The sequence below is a fragment of the Grampus griseus genome, assembly GCF_964374135.1.
Source record: "Grampus griseus genome assembly, chromosome: 4".
Taxonomy (NCBI): Eukaryota; Metazoa; Chordata; class Mammalia; order Artiodactyla; family Delphinidae; genus Grampus; species Grampus griseus.
The window spans coordinates 3,017,133-3,037,391 of record NC_138997.1 but is presented as its reverse complement, the minus strand read 5'-3'; the positions used below and the strand labels follow the sequence as shown (position 1 = coordinate 3,037,391).

General features: G+C 46.5%; 2 protein-coding genes across 6 annotated transcripts in view; one reads left to right on the top strand and one right to left on the bottom strand.

Moving 5' to 3' along the window:
* Nucleotides 1-3,145, bottom strand: part of RAPGEF2 (Rap guanine nucleotide exchange factor 2) — a 241,680-nt gene extending 238,535 nt beyond the window's left edge. For all 4 annotated transcript variants that reach the window (XM_082652809.1, XM_082652814.1, XM_082652813.1 and 1 more), the window contains exon 1: nt 3,026-3,145. In XM_082652809.1, coding sequence (XP_082508935.1) covers nt 3,026-3,094 — 69 coding nt within the window. In that variant the 5' untranslated portion in view covers nt 3,095-3,145. The remainder of the gene's footprint in view (nt 1-3,025) is intronic.
* Nucleotides 3,146-4,062: 917 nt separating this feature from the next.
* SPMIP2 (sperm microtubule inner protein 2) overlaps nt 4,063-20,259 on the top strand; it is a gene marked incomplete at both ends in the record, with an annotated part of 144,250 nt that continues 128,053 nt past the window's right edge. The window contains 3 exons of one of the 2 annotated variants that reach the window (XR_014296654.1): nt 4,063-4,129; nt 4,513-4,656; nt 6,929-7,074. Of the gene's footprint in view, nt 4,130-4,512; nt 4,657-6,925; nt 7,075-20,259 lie in introns of both variants that reach the window. The other variant, XR_014296655.1, reaches the window with a different exon arrangement.

Genomic DNA, 20,259 nt, shown 5'->3' with positions numbered 1-20,259 from the left:
TGACCAAGCTTCCCATTTAAGTGATTAAAGACACAAACCCCAACAGTTTAATAAAGCAGTTACTTAAGAGTCCTGTTTTTCAACAGAGGTGCACTGAAAAGTATTAATAGAACATTTAGTGCTCCTTATTTTCAAGGAGGTTTGTTATTGAGAATACAGTGCCCCACTGACTAGAACTTAGCCACTTTCCAGACACACAATATGGGACACACATTGGATTCAAGATGGCTTTTCTTGTCCTCTCAGAATATCAGGTGAAATAGTGACAGCCCCTGAAATATGAATATGTGAGATTTAGCTAAAAATTCAAGTGACAATTTTGTTTCTCCTTGCCATTCCCCCTCTAGTGACGTGCCTAAATAAACGGGAAAATGGGTTTCCATTTTCCAGGTGGGCATGAAAAGCTTCCTAATTTCATAACACTCTTCAAAGTTCCTGTGTTTGCACTGAGGCTCTCCCCACCCCTCAGATTCTCTTGGAGCTAACCTCTTAGGTTACACGAGTGACAGCACGATTACTTCTAGGCAACTGAGTGACCTTGTACAAAACCACATCTTCACAGGGTTTGGGAGACAAACTGGGTTGGTAGGGTTAAAAAAAAGAAAAAATAAAAAAGGAAGAAAATGAATTTAACAAAGAATATTTATACATTTTCCTCTTTTAAGGCACCTTTCTCTTGCCTGCCGTAAGAATCGTACAAACTCCTTCACCATATCTATCCTGAGAAACAGAAGGAAGCATGACAGCAAAACTTCCCTAATTCGTATCCGTCTGTCTGTATCAAGTTTATTTCATAACTTGGCTTTTATATTACAAACTTCTAACCCTCGAGCACTCAAGAGAAAAGACAGGGCAGAAAAACTTCCGGCCCTTGCATTCACAAAGCACTCAACAGAAAAGGCACCTGCTACCAAAACATTTTTTTTTTAACTTTTGAGTAAATTTCAAACTTTCAGAAAAGTAATTATTTTTGACAAGCCAGGTGAAGGTGGAAAACATTCACATTTCCATCTACTTTCTCTTTAAAATAATAAATAAACACGTAGGTCCGCATTAGTAATAACCAAGGGAGCATCAGTGTTAATAGGGTGGGTACTTATGAATGTTCCAAATGTTTGGTAGGCTTCTCTAAGGTGACTTGCTCTGTGAAGGTTTGGTGGGGGAAATGTGCTGCTTTCAGACGGTCAGCGAAGCGTTCACATTGCGGTGTCAGTAGCAACTGGCCCACTTCTGACTCGGGCCAAGCTCTGTGCTGGTCGGTTTTCACTCTGCTCTCCACAACCGGCGCGTCAACAGGGAAATTTAACAGCTCATTTCTCTGGCACAGTCAGCACGCGGTCACAGTGGAGGTTCTGTCTCTTCCAGTTTTGTTGGGGGACACACCCCCCTCCACCCACCTGATAGGTTTGGAGTCATTGCTATTCTAATCAACCAACCGGAGATTCCACTTCCCGGCTCTCTAACTTCCACTCAAGGCCTGACATCATTTTCCGACCTGCCTTGCTAGGTTCTAATATTCTCGGCATGTGTGATTTCACTTGGCACTTCAAACACTGAAAGGGATCGAAACATTTCACTGAAATGGGCTCCTCCATCACACTGTGACTGAGAACGTGCGTTTTCAGCTGCAGAAGACTGACTGACTGACAACTTAAAACCGACAGGAGATGCAGAAGGCACATGAGAAGCAGTGCAACAAGAGCAAAAAGCAGGACCTTCCTCGTTTTCAATAAAGTAATCCTTTGGATTAGGAACTTTCTGGAGACACTGTGAAATGAATTTGCCTTGCAAGATTACCACCCATATTCCACAGTCTGGTAAACGAGTGCAATCTACCTACGATCCCCAGATGTGCCGGCTCCATCAGAAAATAAATGAAAAACCAAAAACCGCACCAGGTGCCATTCCTGGGCCTTGTCCAAAGGCAGCCAGTGGAAGCGTCTATTTTATTCTCTTTGCCCCGCATTAAATAATGACAATCAACAGCAGAGGAGGAGAGCCTTTGGCTCTGAACAGATGGCATCCAACACCTAACAAGCGAAGCAACTCTTTCAAGCATTAGATCCTAAATGTCTGATGGTCCCAAGGATCAGGAGGGCTTATTTGTCTTAAGACGGTTGGCAGCAGGATCCCCTGTAGTCACCATCCCGACGCTTAGGAGCATGCGTCATTATCCAGTCAGCAGCTAAAAGCAAAAAAAAATCAAACCACCACATTTTTATAAAATTTCCCCCTCTCTAGTCCAACTTGAGACGACCAGATCCACCACCATCAGCAATTCCTCTACTTAAAGCCAGAGAAAAATAAGCCTGAAGGTAAACGAACGTATGAAGGTTAACAAACTTATCTAATTTTGACAAGGTTGTGCAACACCAAAAGAATCCGCAGGGTACCCTTCCCGGGGCTGTATCTGAATATGCCTGCTCTGCAGTTCTGTCTGCAGTTGAAACTAAAAGCACTAACCTAGCTATTCAACTTCCCCCCCACCAACCCCTTCCTTGCAAAGCGGCATCACTTTTCCAAATAAAAAAAAAGGAAAAGAAAAATAGTAAACACACAAACATGTCAACCTTTTACTTTAGAAGACCAGCACGGGTTCGCGTTCCGCAGAGCCCTGCAAGTTTCCTCCTACACCTCTGCAAACGCCGAAGAACTCTGAAGGTACCAGGGGCCACAAGCCGGGGGAGGCAGGGCGCCTGCGGCCGGGGTGGGGGTGGGGGGCAGGAGGGGCCGGCCGAGGGGAGGTGACTGCCCCCCGCCCCGAAAGGCTCCCGGGCCCCGCGCTAGGCTGGGCAGAGGGGACGCTCGGGAGAGACCTCCCTGCCCCGCGGGGCAATCGCAGGAGCAGATCGGTACGGGGAGAGCAGCGAAAAGGAGGAGAAGATCCAGGAGGGGGAAATAACGCCAGGACGGCCAGGGGAGACGCGGAGACGCGAAGCCCCTGGAAGCTGGGGACCTGACGCGAGGCGCGGGCGCGCGGGGCGAACGACGTGGGCAGGGAGCGCGCAGCCGACGCGGGGCTCACCTGGGGGGTCCTCTCGGCCGGGTTCTTCATCACCGCCTGGCGGAAGCTGTTATCCACGTAGGACGCCATCTCCCCCCGCAGCCCGGGCCGGGGCCGCTCCGCGCCCTCGGCCGCCGCCTCCCGGCCCAGCGCCGCCGCCGCCGCCGCCTCCGCCCTGCGCGCTCCGCCCGCCTCGGGCCAACCAGCCAAACCGCGGCGGCGGCGGGGCGGGGGGCGCGCGAGGCCCGAGGGTCCCCGCGGCGCCCGGCTGCCGGGAGCTCCCGCTTCCTCCGCCTCCCCCGCGCCGCGCGGCCGGGAAGGCTCCCCACGGGCCCGGGCTCGACACGCCTCCCCGGCTCCTCTCGGGGACGGCGGCGGCTCCTCCCGCCCCCCGCCGGCCTGAGTTATTTTTAGGGAGTTCGAGCGGCGGGGAGGGGTTGGCTGGGGCGCACGGGCCTCTCGCTCCTCCGCGCGCAGGGCCGCCCCCTCCTCTCGGGGGCTCCGGGAAGCACTCGGGGGCGCCGCGGCCGCCGTCCGATGACCGGCTCAGGTCAGGGCACTGCGAAGCCGGGTCGCCTCGGCCGCCGTCCCCGCCGCCGCGCCGCGGCTCCGTCTACTGCGCTTGGCCGAGCCCCCCGACGGCTGCTGCATCCCCTCGGGCCGCCCCGCCGCCGCCGTGCGCTCCGCCGCCGCCCCCCATCTGCACGCGCGGAGCGGCCAGAGCGCCCCCGGCTGCGCGCTCGGCCCGCTGGCTCTCGGCAACTTTGTTCCCGGGCTGCGGGCGCGGAGGGAAGGGGCCGCGGGCACCGGGTCCGGACTCCTGGCGGCGGGCGTCGCGCACAGCCCCCCGGAGAGTGTTTGGGAAGCGGCGACTCCCCTCCTCTTCCCCGCCTCTTCCTCCTCCTGCGCCCCCGCGCCGCCCCGCCGCGCTCAGGGAGGAAGCGGCCTCCGGGGCCGGGCGCTTTGTGCTGCAACCATGGTGAAGAGCGAGTGACGGGCCGGCGGCCACTGGAAGCGCGCCGCGTCGGCGGGGGCGGGGCGTCCCGGCGCCGGGTCCCGCCCCCGCGCCGCCCGCCCGCCAGCCGGCCGCGCCCTCGCTCCGGAGCTTCACCTTCGGCGGCCCAGGTGAGCCGCGCGCCGGGCGCCCCGGGGTCGCCGCGCCCGGGCCGGGCTGGAGGGGGCCCCGCACCACCTGGCCCCGGGGAGGCGGCGCGCCCTGGCTGCCGGGCGGAGGGCGCAGCTTCCCCTCTGGCGGCTCACGCCGCGCCGCCGGCCCACACCCCACGCGCGTCCCGGGGGACCTGCAGCGTCGCGTCGCGTCGCCCCTCGAGACTGCCCCTGGCGCCACGCCTCGGCCGCCGGGGCGGCACGTCGACCCGGAACAGAAGCCCGGCCCGCAGCTTGGGCCGTCCTGGGCAGTCGTTTTGAACCCAGGGGTTGGCTCCGAGTCGCTCCAGAGGCGATCAGTCCTCTAGGGATTTATTTGGCTTATCCGTAACTTTCTGCAGGGACAGCGTTCCTCTCCTGCCTTCCATGCTCACCAGGGCACCTTCAGACACTTAAATGACCAAGAAAGGAGGGAGATGGAAACGTGCCAGTTCAACCCTAGACCAAACACCACCCCCAGACGGGCGAACACTCCAGATTTAAAGGTGAGACCCGGACAGCAAGTTCTGTGACATAAGCAGAAACACTGGCAGATGTGGCTTGGCACGAGCCGGGTAAACGTCCAGACCCCGGATCCGACCCGGAGTCACTTGGTGCAGAGGCACTAGGACAGAGCCCTTTAAGATGTCACCAGTCCTGCTGTGTCCTCCCCCCTCACACGCCCACCCGCGAGCCAGGTCGAGGTGTGTAAGGCCAGCCAAGCAGCGGGAACAGCTCTGGAGTCCTGGTCCTAGAGCTTGATTTTTTTTTTTTTGGGGGGGGCGGGGGTGGGTACGCGGGCCTCTCACTGCTATGGCCTCTCCCGTCGCGGAGCACAGGCTCCGGACGCGCAGGCTCAGCGGCCATGGCTCACGGGCCCAGCCGCTCCGCGGCATGTGGGATCTTCCCGGACCGGGGCACGAACCCGTGTCCCCTGCATCGGCAGGCGGACCCTCAACCACTGTGCCACCAGGGAAGCCCCTAGAGCTTGATTTTCATCTGGCTCCCCTTCCCCACCCGCATCAAGTTCGTGCTTTGCTGTCTCTATGGAGGCCGCACTCAGAGGAGAATTGCTACTTTGAGAACCTACCACGCTGAACACTTTTCAACTTTTCAAACATAACTTTTTCGACATCTAGTTTATTGTAAACACTTGGAATAGGTTATGAAACGAACGTTTTAGGGTCCCGAAGTCACCTGTGTGGCATTAAACAGATGGTGTGGCTTCCAAGAGACGGGACCGTCCTGGCCGAACCTCCTGAAACAATCTTACAAATTATCTCTCTAGACCCTTAATGTTACCCTGTGTTCCAACTGCTTCCCCATATTTCTCTCGAAGCCCTTAGTTGAAACCCAGCATCCAATTCTTTATGACCTAGACCACCACCACCTTGAATAAGTGTCATTACAGCTCTGTGAAGAGAGAGGAGAAGAAAAGTCAGATCCAATGAAGTGAAAAAACGTACCTGACATCTCCATCTGGTGCCCGGTAGACATCTCAGAATTCACTTGCGCAAACCAGGCTCCAGATCTCCTGCCCCAGACGTGCCCCAGCCACAGACTTCCACATTCCTGCTAATGGCATCTACCTCTGTCACCCCTTGCCCAGGTGAAGAGCCTTGGCTTCTTTCTTGACTCTTTCCTTTCTCTTACCAACCCCCCCACCCCGGGTTTCAGTAAACCTGTCAGCTCAACCTTCAGAGTGCCATATCTGGAATCTAACCTCTACCCACCACCTCAACGGCCATGACCTTGGTCCACACCAGCATCAGTTTTTGCCTGAGCTTTGCAGTAACCACTTACCTGGCCTCCCTCTTTCTGCCCTTGCCTCCAGCACCAGGGAGTCGGGGTGAGTCTTTTCACTCCAGCTCATGTCATTCCTCTGCTAAAAACAACAACAAAGGGCTTCCCTGGTGGCGCAGTGGTTGGGAGTCTGCCTGCCGATGCAGGGGACACGGGTTCGTGCCCCGGTCCGGGAAGATCCCACATGCCGCGGAGTGGCTGGGCCCGTGAGCCATGGCCGCTGAACCTGCGCGTCCAGAGCCTGTGCTCCACAATGGAAGAGGCCACAACAGTGAGAGGCCCACGTACCAACAAAACAAAACAAAACAAAAAACAACAACAACAAAAAGTCCATTAGCTCCCCACCACTTTTTTTTTTTCCAAGGTCCTTATTTATCATGGCCTAAATGACCTATACAGCTGGTTCTCTTTCCCTCCCCACCCCCGCCCCTTTATCTCTCTGACCTCATCTCCTACTATTCTACCCCCTGCTCATTTCCCAGCCACACTGGCCTTCGTGCTGCTTCTAGAACACAGGAAGCAAGCCACAGTCTCATGGCCTTTCCTTCTGCTGTTCCGCTGCCACCTGAATTAGTGACCCACTCTCCTAGGCCACCAGAAAACCAAACCAAACCAAACCTCGAATGGTGTTCCCTCGCCTCCTTCATGTCTTTATTCAAGTGTCACGTTCCCTGTATCTCCACATGCCCTGGTTCTCTCCCTTGCTTTGCTTACCACCATCTGACATACGACGGATTTTACTTACTTGATTTATTTATTGTGTCCCTCCACCATAACGTAAGCTTCCGACGTCAGTGATTTTTTTGTTCCTTTTGTTCACTGCTGCACCCCCCAACGTGATGTAAATGAATGAATAACTATAGTGCTACCTTGTATGTGTATGGAACTGATACGTACATTATCTCTGTTGGGGAAGGGGAGGCTAGGAGAGAAACGTAACCTCTCTGAGCCTGTTTTCTCTTCTTTTAAAAGCAGATGAAGATGGCCTACCCTGAAGATTTTCGAGGATCCAGGAGAATCCACGCCAAGTGACCGTGACTTGTAAAGCGCTTGAACCACGGTGTGTGCTCAACAAATGGTGGTTATTTTTAAGATCGTCCTCATCATCCCAACCCTCTGAGGTTAGTGGAACGGTTATTATCATTCCTGTTTACAGATGAGGTAACAAAGACTAAAATAGGTTATGTGACTTGCCCTAGTTCCAGGCCTGCCTGGAAGTTTGGAAGGGCCCAGGGCAAGCTAATGTAGACCCCATCGTAAATGCCTAAAGCTATAAATTAACTGGAACACCGTGTGGCAGTGACTACTGGCTTCCGGCCTGAAACGCACACCCCATTTTCTTCCCATCTCTGCTCCATCACGTATTACAGCAAGGCTCATACACGCGAGGACACCCTAGCCTGCGCACCATACCCCTCACAAAAGCTACCCCCTGGCGATTCCTCCAGCCTTGGACAGTCAGGCCTGGAAGTGGCAGGGCAGTAAGTTCCAGGGCCTAAGGTGTTCAGAAAGCATGGAATTCCTTGTCCCATGGGGAGGGTGAAGCCGGAGCAGGGCCCCTCAAAGCCTAGGCAGTGGGCAAGAACTCAACTCACCCAGGCCGCACAGCCAGAAAGCTGTGACTTACAGATGCAAACCCAGCTCTTTTTGTTCTGAGTGCTCTGCTGTGATACTGAATTGCCCCAGTGACCTCAGGTGAGGCCTAATAGTATGTCTTGTCCACCAACAAAATGACTAACTCGCTGTCAACCTCTAAGCTATCATTTAATTTCAGTTAAAGTTAATTTTCCCGCTACTTATAATTACTTATGTAAGTACGTTAATAATGCCATTCGGCATCTAGGACACCTGGTACTTGGCATGCATTGCTTTGTTTTATATATTTTATATAATATATTTTATATAATAAAATATATAGGCTAGGTGTTTACAGTCATCTTTTAAAGTGAGTAGATTTTTTTTTAATTTGTTATTTTTTTATTAACATTTGAGCACCAACAGTATGCTGTGTATACCATGGGTGACAGAATTAGACACAGACCTGCCAGTTTGCCAGTTAGCCTAAACCAAACTGCTCCGGTAACCATAAAGTAAGCCATTTATTATGCTGCTTCATAAAGGCACGTATAAAGATGATAGCTTCTTTGTTCTGTTTCTACAACCATCATATTATCTAGAAAGTCCTTAGGGGATAGAGAGACAGAACACTGTGTTTTAAGTCTAGAAATGCATTTCAAGTTCTGGCCTTAATACCATTCGACTTGTAACTTCAAAAAGCCTTGATGATTCCAACAGTAAAACCTAATATTAATACATCTCTAAATATATTATATAGGTTAGGTGTTTACAGTTATCTTTTAAAGTGAGCAGATATTTTTTTTAATTCCTATGGGTCCAGCTACAACATAACAGTAATACTGATACATCTACATCTATCTATCTATAGTCATTTTGTTCAAAAAAACGCCTTGAACGTTCACTGTTCCGTCAATAAATATTGATATATATTGCATGCTGTCTACTAGGTACTGATCTCTATGTTTGGAGTACCAATGGTGGATAAGACAAGCGTGCTCCGTTTCCTGGCCTTGTGGGAGCTGACTCTGTGTGGCAGGCATTTGCCTCATTTACTCACCTCATCTAGGAGAATGGCCAGGGCACCAGGATCTCTTGTCTGAGAACAATCTGCCCTGTTCTGAGACAAGAGATCCCTCTCGTTACCATCTTGTCCAGCTGTTACCACTGTCTGAAAGCAAGGTTTAGAGCTGAGAGGGGTGGAGTTCTAGTAAAGGTGTTCCTCCCATGAATCGGGCTCCTCCCAGACAATTTTTATTCACATTGTTTTGCAGTTACTTGAATCTCAGGAGAGTGGAGGACTATAGTTTAGACACTGTATCGCTTTCAACAGAGCACACTCCACTAGGAAATATTGTATCTACCTGCAAATAGCATTCCAGAGTCCCTGGTAGAGAATACAGTTACAGAGCCCAGGGAGAGACAGTGTATACATAGCAGAGAGCTCATGAAACAAGTTAGATGAAGTGTATCGAATACACAATTAGACTCAGACTCTTAGGTTTGATTTTATAGGAATCCTAATAAATTCAGAGCTGAGGATGTTGTCACATGAGTAAGAACGATGCTAAATCTCGATGTGTAGGTATTTTGAACTTGATTCTAAAAGAAGAAACCATTTTTTCCTAATTTATCAATATTATGACCTTGGTTCTGCCTTGGCCACAAAATTAAATAAAAATATAAGTCAGAAATATATATTTGAGCTAACAAATAAAACTGTTTTATCCGGTTACACGATTGCATCCTGCACCCTGACAGAACCACTTTCTTCTGCTGATGTGTTTGCATTTGAACTATTGGACCAGTGGGAAAGCACAGCCTTCTTTAGTTCCTGATTGTGAGAAAGCTGATGCGACATTTCTTAAATGAAATGCGTTGTTAAACTTTTGATCCGCTGTCAATTCCTTCTGTTGTTGCCTAGTGTTTGGCATTTATTTTTATGAATCGCCCTGTGGAACTGTAGTGCAAAATCAGTCTGCCAATTTTAAGGAGACCTCTAAAAGGGTTTAGGTAAAGTATGCAGATTCAGGGTTTTTTTGTTTGTTTTGTTTGTTTTTTTTAAGCCTGAAAATAGGTAAAATTAAGGACTTCAGTTCAAAACCTAACGATGTAATTGCCACTACACAGTCAATGGGTGTTTAATGCATAGATTTTAAAAGCCCATGCTGGATATCATGAATGCTTAAATTAATTATGCAGAGAGAAAAAAAAAACCCTTCCATTTCAAACATGCACAATGGAACATTGTATAAAATTGTATCTGGGTTTCTCCAGTTATGTTAAGGTGGTTGCATACAACTGAAATTACATCCACAAGCGCACTGGTATGCAGTGCAGAATTTGTAAATGTGTTCCAATGAAGAAAAGCAGCTACAATTATCACCAGCTCTGGTCTCCAAGTGGTATACAAGGGGAAAGCAAGTGTGCTATAATACAGCTGTCTGCTGTAAGAGCTACAAAATCAGACAAGGTCTGTGAGGGGGGGGAAAAAAAAGCAGTATTCTTGACCAGCTGTGATTTTTTTAAACACCAATACTAGCAATCATTCTGAAGTCATGATTATTTAATATTTGTTAAACCCAAGACTAGTGCTAGACACCATATGTACGTAAACAAAGACCGAGAGAGTCTGTGTGTTGAGCTTGCAAATCTAAATTAGGCAAAGGAAGTGAAGGGCAAACAAGGGCGTGGGAAACATGCACTAAGGGCCCGTTTGGAAAAGGAGGCTATTTTGTTGCATTGTATGTTAGTTTTAACTATCAGAAGGTGCGTTATTTCGCAGCACAAAAATTTAAAGGAGGGAAGTCCGGAGTGGGGAGCGGGGAGCACATTGCCTTTATGGGGGTTGAAGGAGGAAACCTTCAATATAAAGATATATCAAGTTAGAGACCTGAAAGAGGAAAGCACCAGTAAATGGCAAAAAACAAGACAAAGCTAAAAGCAAAAAAACTCTGACCATTGGCTGGGATCTGATACAAGAAGCAGTAAAGACAATAGGTGAGCTATAGCTCAGAAGAGAACCTTCCGAGCCCTGGAGAGGCACATCACGACGGCCCTGCCCATCCTCAGTGTTCTTATATGAGCATTTTACTTATCACATAAGTACGACCAGTGATAAGTGCTGGTAAGACATTTAAGACTGAGTTTGCTTCCGTCTCATGCTTACCTCACCTACGAGGAATGAGCCTGTGGCATCATAGCTGTCTGTAAGAATCCAAAGGTAATTAAGTCAGGGTAAAGACCGAGTAAACTCACAGTACTCCACCCGCACCTGGTTGGGTGCGTCAGGGACGGGGCTGTTGACACAGAAGATAGCATAGAAGTGATTGGACTAACAGAACTTTATCACGTTGCTGCAGGGGGAAAAAATGTCATCTTTTTCCCAGTGGAGTCAATAAAATGCAGCTTTATAAGGGCAGAGCGGAATATATGATATAGTGGGAAAACCTTAGAATCTACTATCACACAGCCTTGAATTTGAAAGCCTTTTCTGATAGACATGAGCTCTGTGACCTTGAGGAAAGAGCTTAACCTCTCTGAACGTTAGTTTCTACCTTTGTAAAATATAGTTTAAAGATATCTTTCTTGCTAGATTACTAAGACAATGACTCAAAACAGGATTTATAAAAGTAAATATTCAGGAATTCCCTGGTGGCCCAGTGGTTAGGACTCTGCACTCTCACTGCCGAGGGCCTGGGTTCAATCCCTGGTCGGAGAACTGAGACCCCACGTACAAGCTGTGCGGTCCAGCCAAAAAACCATTTTTTTTTAATTTAAAAAGTAAATACTCTTTCTCATCTCTCCCTTCCCCTTAAAGGAATAGCTTTAGTCAAAGAATATTTATATGGCCCTTCAAATTTCTAGGAAAGAAAGATTTTAGGTTAAAAATATATTGACCTAATTGACTTTACATACAGAATTTTGAACTTAGAGATAGTTCTTTTATTTAGTCTATTTTAGTAAATAAACTTTAATTACTTATAGCAGGTAGCCCAGAGCCTCAAAGGTAGATAATGTTTTACCTGGGGCAGTGGTTCCTAGCTGGGGATGATCAGTAGTTTCACAAGGCTAAGAGTGCTGGCAGAGCTAGGCAGGGCTGCTGCCTCCAGAAAGAAAGCCTTCCGAGCTCCACAGGGCGGAATAGGAGCTGCTTCTCAGATGCATCAAACCCAAGTCTGATGGCATCTCTGCTTTTATCAAATAAATGAAAAACCAGAATTGACTCTTACAAATATTGAATCTATTGCCAGGTTTATGTCCATCTCAAAAAGCAAGGGATGACTGCCATCTACTAATCTGTGTGTTATTGTCCCATTTTTTTATTGTCCCATTGTTGTGTCAGAATTATTGATTCCAAATATGAACATGTGAAAATCTGCACCTAGCACTCCAACGACTAAATCTAAAAAATATGTGTAAAAAATTAAATGAACCAGAGATCCCATTTAATTACAGACTAAAATTCACAGTGGTATTTTTTTAATGTATTTTATTGAAGTGTAGTTGATTTACAATGTGTTTATTTCTGCTGTACAGCAAAGTGATTCAGTTATACATATACATATTCTTTTCCACTATGGTTTATCACAGGATATTGAATATAGTTCCCTGTGCTATACAGTAGGACCTTGTTGTTTATCCATTCTATATATAATAGTTTACATCTGCTAATCCCAAACTCCAAGTCCCCCACCCCCTCCCCCTTGGCAACCACAAGTCTGTTCTCTACGTCTGAGTCTGTTTTATAGATACGTTCATTTGTGCCTTATTTTAGATTCCACGTATAAGTGATACCATATGGTATTTGTCTTTGTCTGACTTACTTCACTTAGTATGATAATCTCAGGTATCCATGTTGCTGCAAATGGCATTATTTCATTCTTTTTGTGGCTGAGTAATATCCCATTGTATATATGTACCACATCTTCTTTATGCATTCATCTGTTGATGGGCATTTAGGTTGCTTCCATGTCTTGGCTATTGTGAATAGTTCTGCTATAAGTATTGGGGTGCATGTTTCTTTTTGAATTATAGTTTTCTCCTGATATATTCCCAGGAGTAGGATTGCAGTATCATATGGTAGCTCTATTATTAGTTTTTTTAATATATAAATTTATTTATTTTCGGCTGTGTTGGGTCTTCCTTGCTGCGCGCAGGCTTTCTCTAGTTGCAGTGAGCAGGGGCTGCTCTTCGTTGCGGTGCATGGGCTTTTCATTGCAGTGTCTTCTCTTGTTGCGGAGCACAGGCTCTAGGTGCGTGGGCTTCAGTAGTTGCGGCATGCGGGCTCAGTAGTTGTGGCTCGTGGGCTCTAGAGCACAGGCTCTGTAGTTGTGGTGCATGGGCTTAGTCGCTCCGCAGCACGTGGGATCTTCCCGGACCAGGGCTCAAACCCGTGTCCCCTGCATTGGCAGGCGGATTCTTAACCACTGCGCCACCAGGGAAACCCCTATTATTATTTTTTTAAGGAACCTCCATACTGTTTTCCATAGTGACTCCACCAATTTACATTCCCAAGTGGTATGTTTGTGACAGTTGCAATTCGCATATTTTTAACAAATTTTCAGATCAAATCAATCTGTGCCTTACCTGGCCCATCATGGGCCAAAGAACGATGCTCCAGGAGCTCTCCATGGTCTCTGCCCAAGGTTAGCGGCAGGGTTACAAGCTGGTAACCGAGTAGAATCTGTGCAAACTTAACTTGAAGCATTTCTTCCACCCATTTATCTTTATGGTGATTTTACACACACACACACACACACACACACACACACACATCAACATCTATGGCAATTTGTGAACACAAAAGCACTGCAGAATTTTCAGAACAGATGCTAGCAGCAGCACTGACCCTGGGTCCTAGGCCAATTGGTTTTCTCCCGACAATAATACTACAAGAGATCTCAGCAGAGCACCTGTTTAGCTCTTTGTGTGATGAAAGCATCTGCGGTCTACGCTACTATGTCAGATGCAAATTTCTCTGTGAGTCTCTTTCCTGGGACCTGTCAATATTAGAGTGCATTCCTTTTGCTGGCCAAGATATTCCTTTGACCTTTCTTTAAACACAATGAAATGGGAATTGGAGAAAATAAAAACTTTCTGAAAGGGTTTCAATTCTTCCTCCCCACCCCTACCCCTGGTCAAACAAAGTGCCAAACAATGTCCAGACCATCCCGTTGTCACTACACGATTTCTGTCCTTGCCGAGAAGTGGGATTCTTTTGAAGGATTCTGGGTCCAGGGTTGGGCCAACTCATGCAAAGCTGGAGACAGACTAAACCGGGTCAGTGACCTCTGTGAACGAGGCTAGGCAACCACTGGTGGTAGGGAGGGATAGGAAGCAGGGTATGAGTGCCGACCACCTTCCTCGTCTTCTTTCAGAAAGAAATTGCGAGTCCATGGCGATATCCAGTCACAACTCTCATGCTTAATTTGGGAAATGTTGGAAACACGAATCAAAAGGCACTAGCAGCCCTGGTTTCTAAACAAAGAGCTTTTCAGCAGGGAATTTCAGATGGTATATATTCTTTCTCATATGCAGTTCACCCTCGGGAGGGGGGCACTGAGTCCTGGGCGTATATTGTGCAAGAAAAATTAACACAAGCAGTGAATCCCATCTTTTCTTGTGAAGATCAATAGTCATTACCGAACAATGCCAGGACTCTCAAAGACCATTAAGTTTTTTCCGAGGGATTTCCCCAGATGGGCTCCTGGCAATTCACTTATGTAACTAATTACAGTGGCTGACAGGTATTGAGTGCTCGCCATGCCAAGCACTGTTCTGTGTCCTCCGGATGCACCGTCGTAATCGATTTTCCAATGACCCTATGAGGTGGCCACTGTTACCGTACAGGCGTTACAATTAGGTGGAGCTGAGACTTGAGGTCCCCGAGCCAGGAGCTGAACACATGCTCTCGGGTGCCGAAGCACACGTGTTCAGCCCTCATTGTGGGGTTCTCAGATCTTCCTTGGTTTACTTCTTAAACTTAGAGCAAGAACCAGAATTAACCATTTGATGGTAATTAAGATGACTTTTAATCCTCAGCCCTATTTTCTTCTGTCCCTGGGAAATGTGACATTCATGACAAATGTGATGATACCAAACCTGAATTCCAGCCCAGACAATGCCCCAGACCTCCAGGCTTGCCCACAGGACATCTGCATAAAGATGTACACAGATACCTCAGAATAGGCATGGCCAATAAAAACAAATGAAGTACTTAGGGCTACATACCAGAGCTGTATGCAGAAAACTGCAAAAACTCTGATACAAGAAATCGAAAATGTCTAAGTAAAATAGGGAGGAACACCATGTTCATAAATCAGAAGACTCAATCTTAAGATGTCAGTGTTTCCCCACTTATTTTATTGAATCTGTGCAATGCCAGTCAAAATCTCAGAAAACTTTTATGTAGGTATTGACAGTCTGATTCCAAAATTCACATGGAAAAGCAAAACACTTCTGATAAAAAATGACCAAAGTTGAAGGACTCACCTTACCCAGTTTTAAGACTTACTATAAAACAACATTCATCAAGGTGAAGGATAGGCACATAGACCAATGGAACACAATAGAAAAACCGGAAATAGACCTGCAAAAATATAATCAGCTGATTTTTGACAAAGGGGCAAAGGTAATTCCATGGGGAAAGGGGCCTTTTCAACAAATTGGGCACCCATATGCAAAATTGACACGTTCAAATTCAAACTCAATATCTTTCCTCTGAAATCTCTCTCCAGGTGTATCCGTATCTTGGAGGATGACATAACCTTACACCTAGTTGCTCAGGCAAAACCAGGCATCATCTTTGACTCACTTTCTGACTTTCAGTCCCTGAGTTCAATCCTTAAAATTATGTTGAATCAGGGAATTCCCTGGCAGTCCAGTGGTTAGGACTCCATGCTTTCACTGCTAAGCAGTGGGTTCTATCCCTGGTCGGGGAACTAAGATCCCACAAGCCGCATGGTGTGGCCAAAAAAAACGTCGACTCACTCATTAAATTACGTTGAATCGCAATGCAGTCCTCCCTGCCCCTCTACTACCATTGACCTAGTCTGGGCACTCTTTCCCCCGAGCCTTATCTCCTGTCTCCGATACCCCCCCCCCCCGCCGCGCGCACGCACACACACACACACACACACGCATACACACGCAAACACACAATGCCTCTGAAGGAGCAGCATGGGAATTTCAGAGTATTCCCACGCAATTAGCAGAGGAATCTACTGCTTTCCTAGCACCATTTGCAAAAGTGATACCTATTCAACATTTTCTAAAAGAACATGTTGCCATGATGCTTTTTATGAGAAAGATGAAAAGACATTACCATTAGTCATGTTGAAAGAAGGACCATAAGTTGTATAGAGAAGGCAGGCAAGGGTAGGACCCCTTTACCCTGCAGCTGCCTCCGAAGTGCGGGCCCCATCTTTCGGTGGGAACCCAGCCAGTGCCTGGCTCTTCCCCCTGGCTGGCTCCCCTCCTGTTAGAAACTGCCTGGGCCTTTGCACAGAAGGATCTTTGAAAAAGGCAAATCGATCGTATAATCCCAAAGCTGAAAGCCCTTCCTTCAGTGGCTTTCTAACACTTACTCCATAAGACATAAGCCCCTTGTTTCTTATTCCAGAGCCCTGTCAGGTTTTCTCCTCCACCACTTTCCACCCACATAACTTCTATTCCAATCATTGCTAACAATAGGGTCTACAAGGATTTGCCAAACTCTCTTAATTCCTCAATGCCTTGTGTATTCACCTCTTGCCCAGAAGTCTCTTCCCTACAAGGTTCACCTGCAAAATTCTTACTCCTCTTCAAGGCCTTCCTAAGCAAAGGTCTGTGGGCAGGTGACGTTACATAGCAAGATGGAACAAGTGTCCAAGACGCATGAGTCCTAACCTAGATTCTGTCTTGCTACATACCAGCTGCTTGTCCAGAGGCAACTCACATGCCTCCCATGAGCCTCAGGGCCTATTTAAATGGAGACAATATTAGCTAGATAACATGAGCCAAGCACCTGGGAAGGGAGTTTATGGCCCTGGCAAAATGTTTCAGCCGGGCAGACCTGTTAAAATATTTTCCCCGAGATTTGTATTGATATGTCCAGGCACCTTTCCTACTAGTAATTTGTTTGACTTCTGCCAAATCCACCGTCCTTTACCCCTGCTTAAGTATAGCTGTTGTAGTTAGGACTTTCCTGGTCTAGGACCACTATTGTTCTTGTTGCTGTGACCATCATTGTTTATTATTGTATCATTATCCCCTGATTCCTCACCGTTCCTCTGCACACACACCAGGTAGTGTAGGGCTTCTCACTCTGTGCTCCCAAAGCAGCTTATATGTACCATACTTACAATACTTTTTTTTTTTTTTTTTTGGCGGTACGTGGGCCTCTCACTGTTGTGGCCTCTCCCGCTGTGGAGCACAGGCTCCGGATGTGCAGGCTCAGCGGCCGTGGCTCACGGGCCCAGCCGCTCTGCAGCATGTGGGATCTTCCCGGACCGGGGCACGAACCCGCGTCCCCTGCATCGGCAGGCGGACTCTCAACCACTGCGCCACCAGGGAAGCCCACAATACTTTTTACATTATTCTATAATCATGTGTTATACAACTGCCTCTCCAGGTGACCCTGAACTCCTTGAGGACAGAGCCCATGTATTTTGTGTGTGTTCTGAGAACACTGGACCTGGCTCAGAGTACGCTGTCACTAAATTTTTAGTAATTGGATGAATAAAGGAAGAAACTATATTTTATTGATTGGGAGAGAATAAGAAATATTGCTTTATTGATTCCTAGCAGTTTCTGAGCTCCTAGAAAGCTGATGTCGTAGAAGAAATTCATCAAAAGAAACCAGTTAGCTGGCTTTTAAAGGGCTGGACTTCCTCAGAAAGCAATGGGCATTTGGCCAGTGCCTTCTAGGGCTGACTGAACTCAGGTCTTCATGTGTGTGTGTGCCTAAATCCGTTTATCTAAATGATCTAAAATGACTGAAATGATCTTCAAAGCTTACATTTCTTTGATGAATCTAATGAATTAAAGCTATAGTCCTCCAACTATCTTACAGACTATGGAAAAACCCCAAATCCTAGCTCCGTATAATATCAACTGTGTTTCTTTTGATTCTTGGCATTCTAGTTTCAGTGATTATGTCGTATGGAAAAGTTGAAAAAACAGTACGTATTCTACCACATTTTTGTCACATTTTGAATTTTCTCTCTAGCTCTAGCTCTGTCTTTGTCTCTCTCTGTCTCTCTCTCCCTCCCTCTCTCTCTCTCTCTCTCTCTCTCTCTCTCCCTCCCTCTCTCTCTCTCTCTCTCTCTCTCTCTCTCTATATATATATATATATATATATATATACACGTTACACACACTTTTTTTTTTTTTGCTGAACAATTTGCAAGTTACAGACATCATGACAGTAAACCCCTAAATATTTCAGCATACACTTCCTATTGATGAGAACATTTCCTATGAAATCACAATACCAGTACAATTCCTAAGAAATTTAATTTGATTATATCTAAAATTTGGTCTCTATATTCAAAGTCTTTCGATTGCCCCTAAGATACCTTTTTATTGTTGCCAATGCTTCCAACCATTATGCATTTCATTTGGTTTCTTTTCCCTTTTGAAGGAAGACTAAAGGAGCGGCAGTGGACGCATCTTCATGTTTTGAGTGAGCAGAGACATTTAGACATATTATTGCTATTTATACTAGAGATGGTTTGTAGGGGCTCCAGCAAACTGAGGACATTTAGAGGTGTGTCCATTACTAGGGAGTGTTGAGTAACAGAATAGACAGACTAAACAAGTACATATTTAGGGCACCAGCATAGCAGGGACATTTAAAAATATATATTTTGAAAGAATTCAAGAGAAAGAAAGGGGAAAATGAAGGAAGGGAGGGAGGGAGACAGGAGAGAAGAAAGAAAAAAGGAAAAAGTGTCAGAAGGAACATCAGAATTTGTTGGACTCTATCCTATAAATTAGTGGTTTTTTATTGTTACTGTTGTTTAGAATCACATGTGGGGATGAGGCACTGTGTGTTTTTTTCAGTGTTTAGGATTTTCTTTTTTTTTTAATTTAATTTTTATTTGATATTGGGGTATAGTTAACTTACAATGTTGTGTTAGTTTCAGGTGTACAGCAAAGTGATTCAGTTATACATGTGCATATATCCATTCTTTTTCAGATTTTTCCCTTATAGGTTATTACAAGATATTGAATATAGTCCCCTGTGCTGTACAAGATTATTTTATATATAGTAGTGTGTATCTGTTAATCCCAAACTCCTAATTTATCCCTCCCCCCGACCTTTCCCCTTTGGTAATCATAAGTTTGTTTTCTCTGTCTGTGAGTCTATTTCTGCTTTGTAAATAAGTTTATTTGTATCATCTTTTTACAGTCTGCATGTAAGTGATATCATATGATATTTGTATTTCTCTTTCTGGCTTACTTCATTTACTATGATAATCTCTGGGTCCATCCATGTTGCCGCAAATGGCATTATTTCATTCTTTTTTTATGGCTGAGTAATATTCCACTGTGTGTATATACCACATCTTGTTTATCCATTCCTGGTGTTTAGGATTTCTAAGGGTCTGTGACCGGGGTCTGTGAAAAGACAGCCCAGCATGATCTGGGGGCACCTGACCTAGCCAGGAACAATGATGTGTGGTGACCACATTGGGAAGGTGATATCAGCCAAAAAAGTGTCTAAGTTCAAATATATGCTTTTAAAAAAACAAAATATAATTTCTTATACGACAGGATGAGTGGTAGGTTGTCTTCAGGTAGATGCAGGGTGAGTTCAACCCTGTTTAACCTCAGGTGTCAAGCATTGTTCTGGTTTCTATGAGTAAGTTTTGTAACACAAAATCCATTTGATAGCTTTGCCCTGCATATATCCAAACTATAAGATTGCTCCACCCCCTATAGAAATAGCGCATAGGGCTTCCCTGGTGGCGCAGTGGTTAAGAATCCGCCTGCTAGTGCAGGGGACACGGGTTTGAGCCCTGGTCCGGGAAGATCCCACATGGCGTGGAGCAACTAAGCCCGTGCACCACAACTACTGAGCCTGCGCTCTAGAGCCCTCAAGCCACAACTACTGAGCTCGTATGCCACAACTACTGAGCCTGTGCGCCTAGAGCCCGTGCACCACGACGGGAGAAGCCACCACAATGAGAAGCCCATGCACCGCAACTAAGAGTAGCCCCCACTCGCCACAACTAGAGAAAGCCTGTATGCAGCAATGAAGACCCAATGCAGCCAAAAATAAATTAATTAATTAAAAATAAATTAAAAAGGGAGATAACCTTCTAAAAAAAACAAAAGTGTACAAACTTTTGTAATCGAACGTCTCCTCTAAGCATACCTCTTCATTCTACAGAAAAAGATAATTCATCCTCACTTGTTTTCTTAAATTTGTAGGTAGCTAACTAGTTCATAAAACACAGCATATTGACAGGACCTAATCCTTAGTTTTTTGACCACGCAGCTTTGAGTAACTTCAATGAGTTTCTTAAATCAAAATACCAGATTTCCCTTGCGGTCCAGTGGTTAAGATTCTGCACTTCCACTGCAGGGGGTGCAGGTTCGATACCTGGTCAGGGAAATAAGATCCCACATGGTGTGGCCAAAAAAATTAAAAATAAAAAAAAATAAAAATACCATAGTAACATTTACTGCACTTATTGTATGTAACTGTGTAGTTAAACTGGGGAATGTTGTCCCCTGTGGTT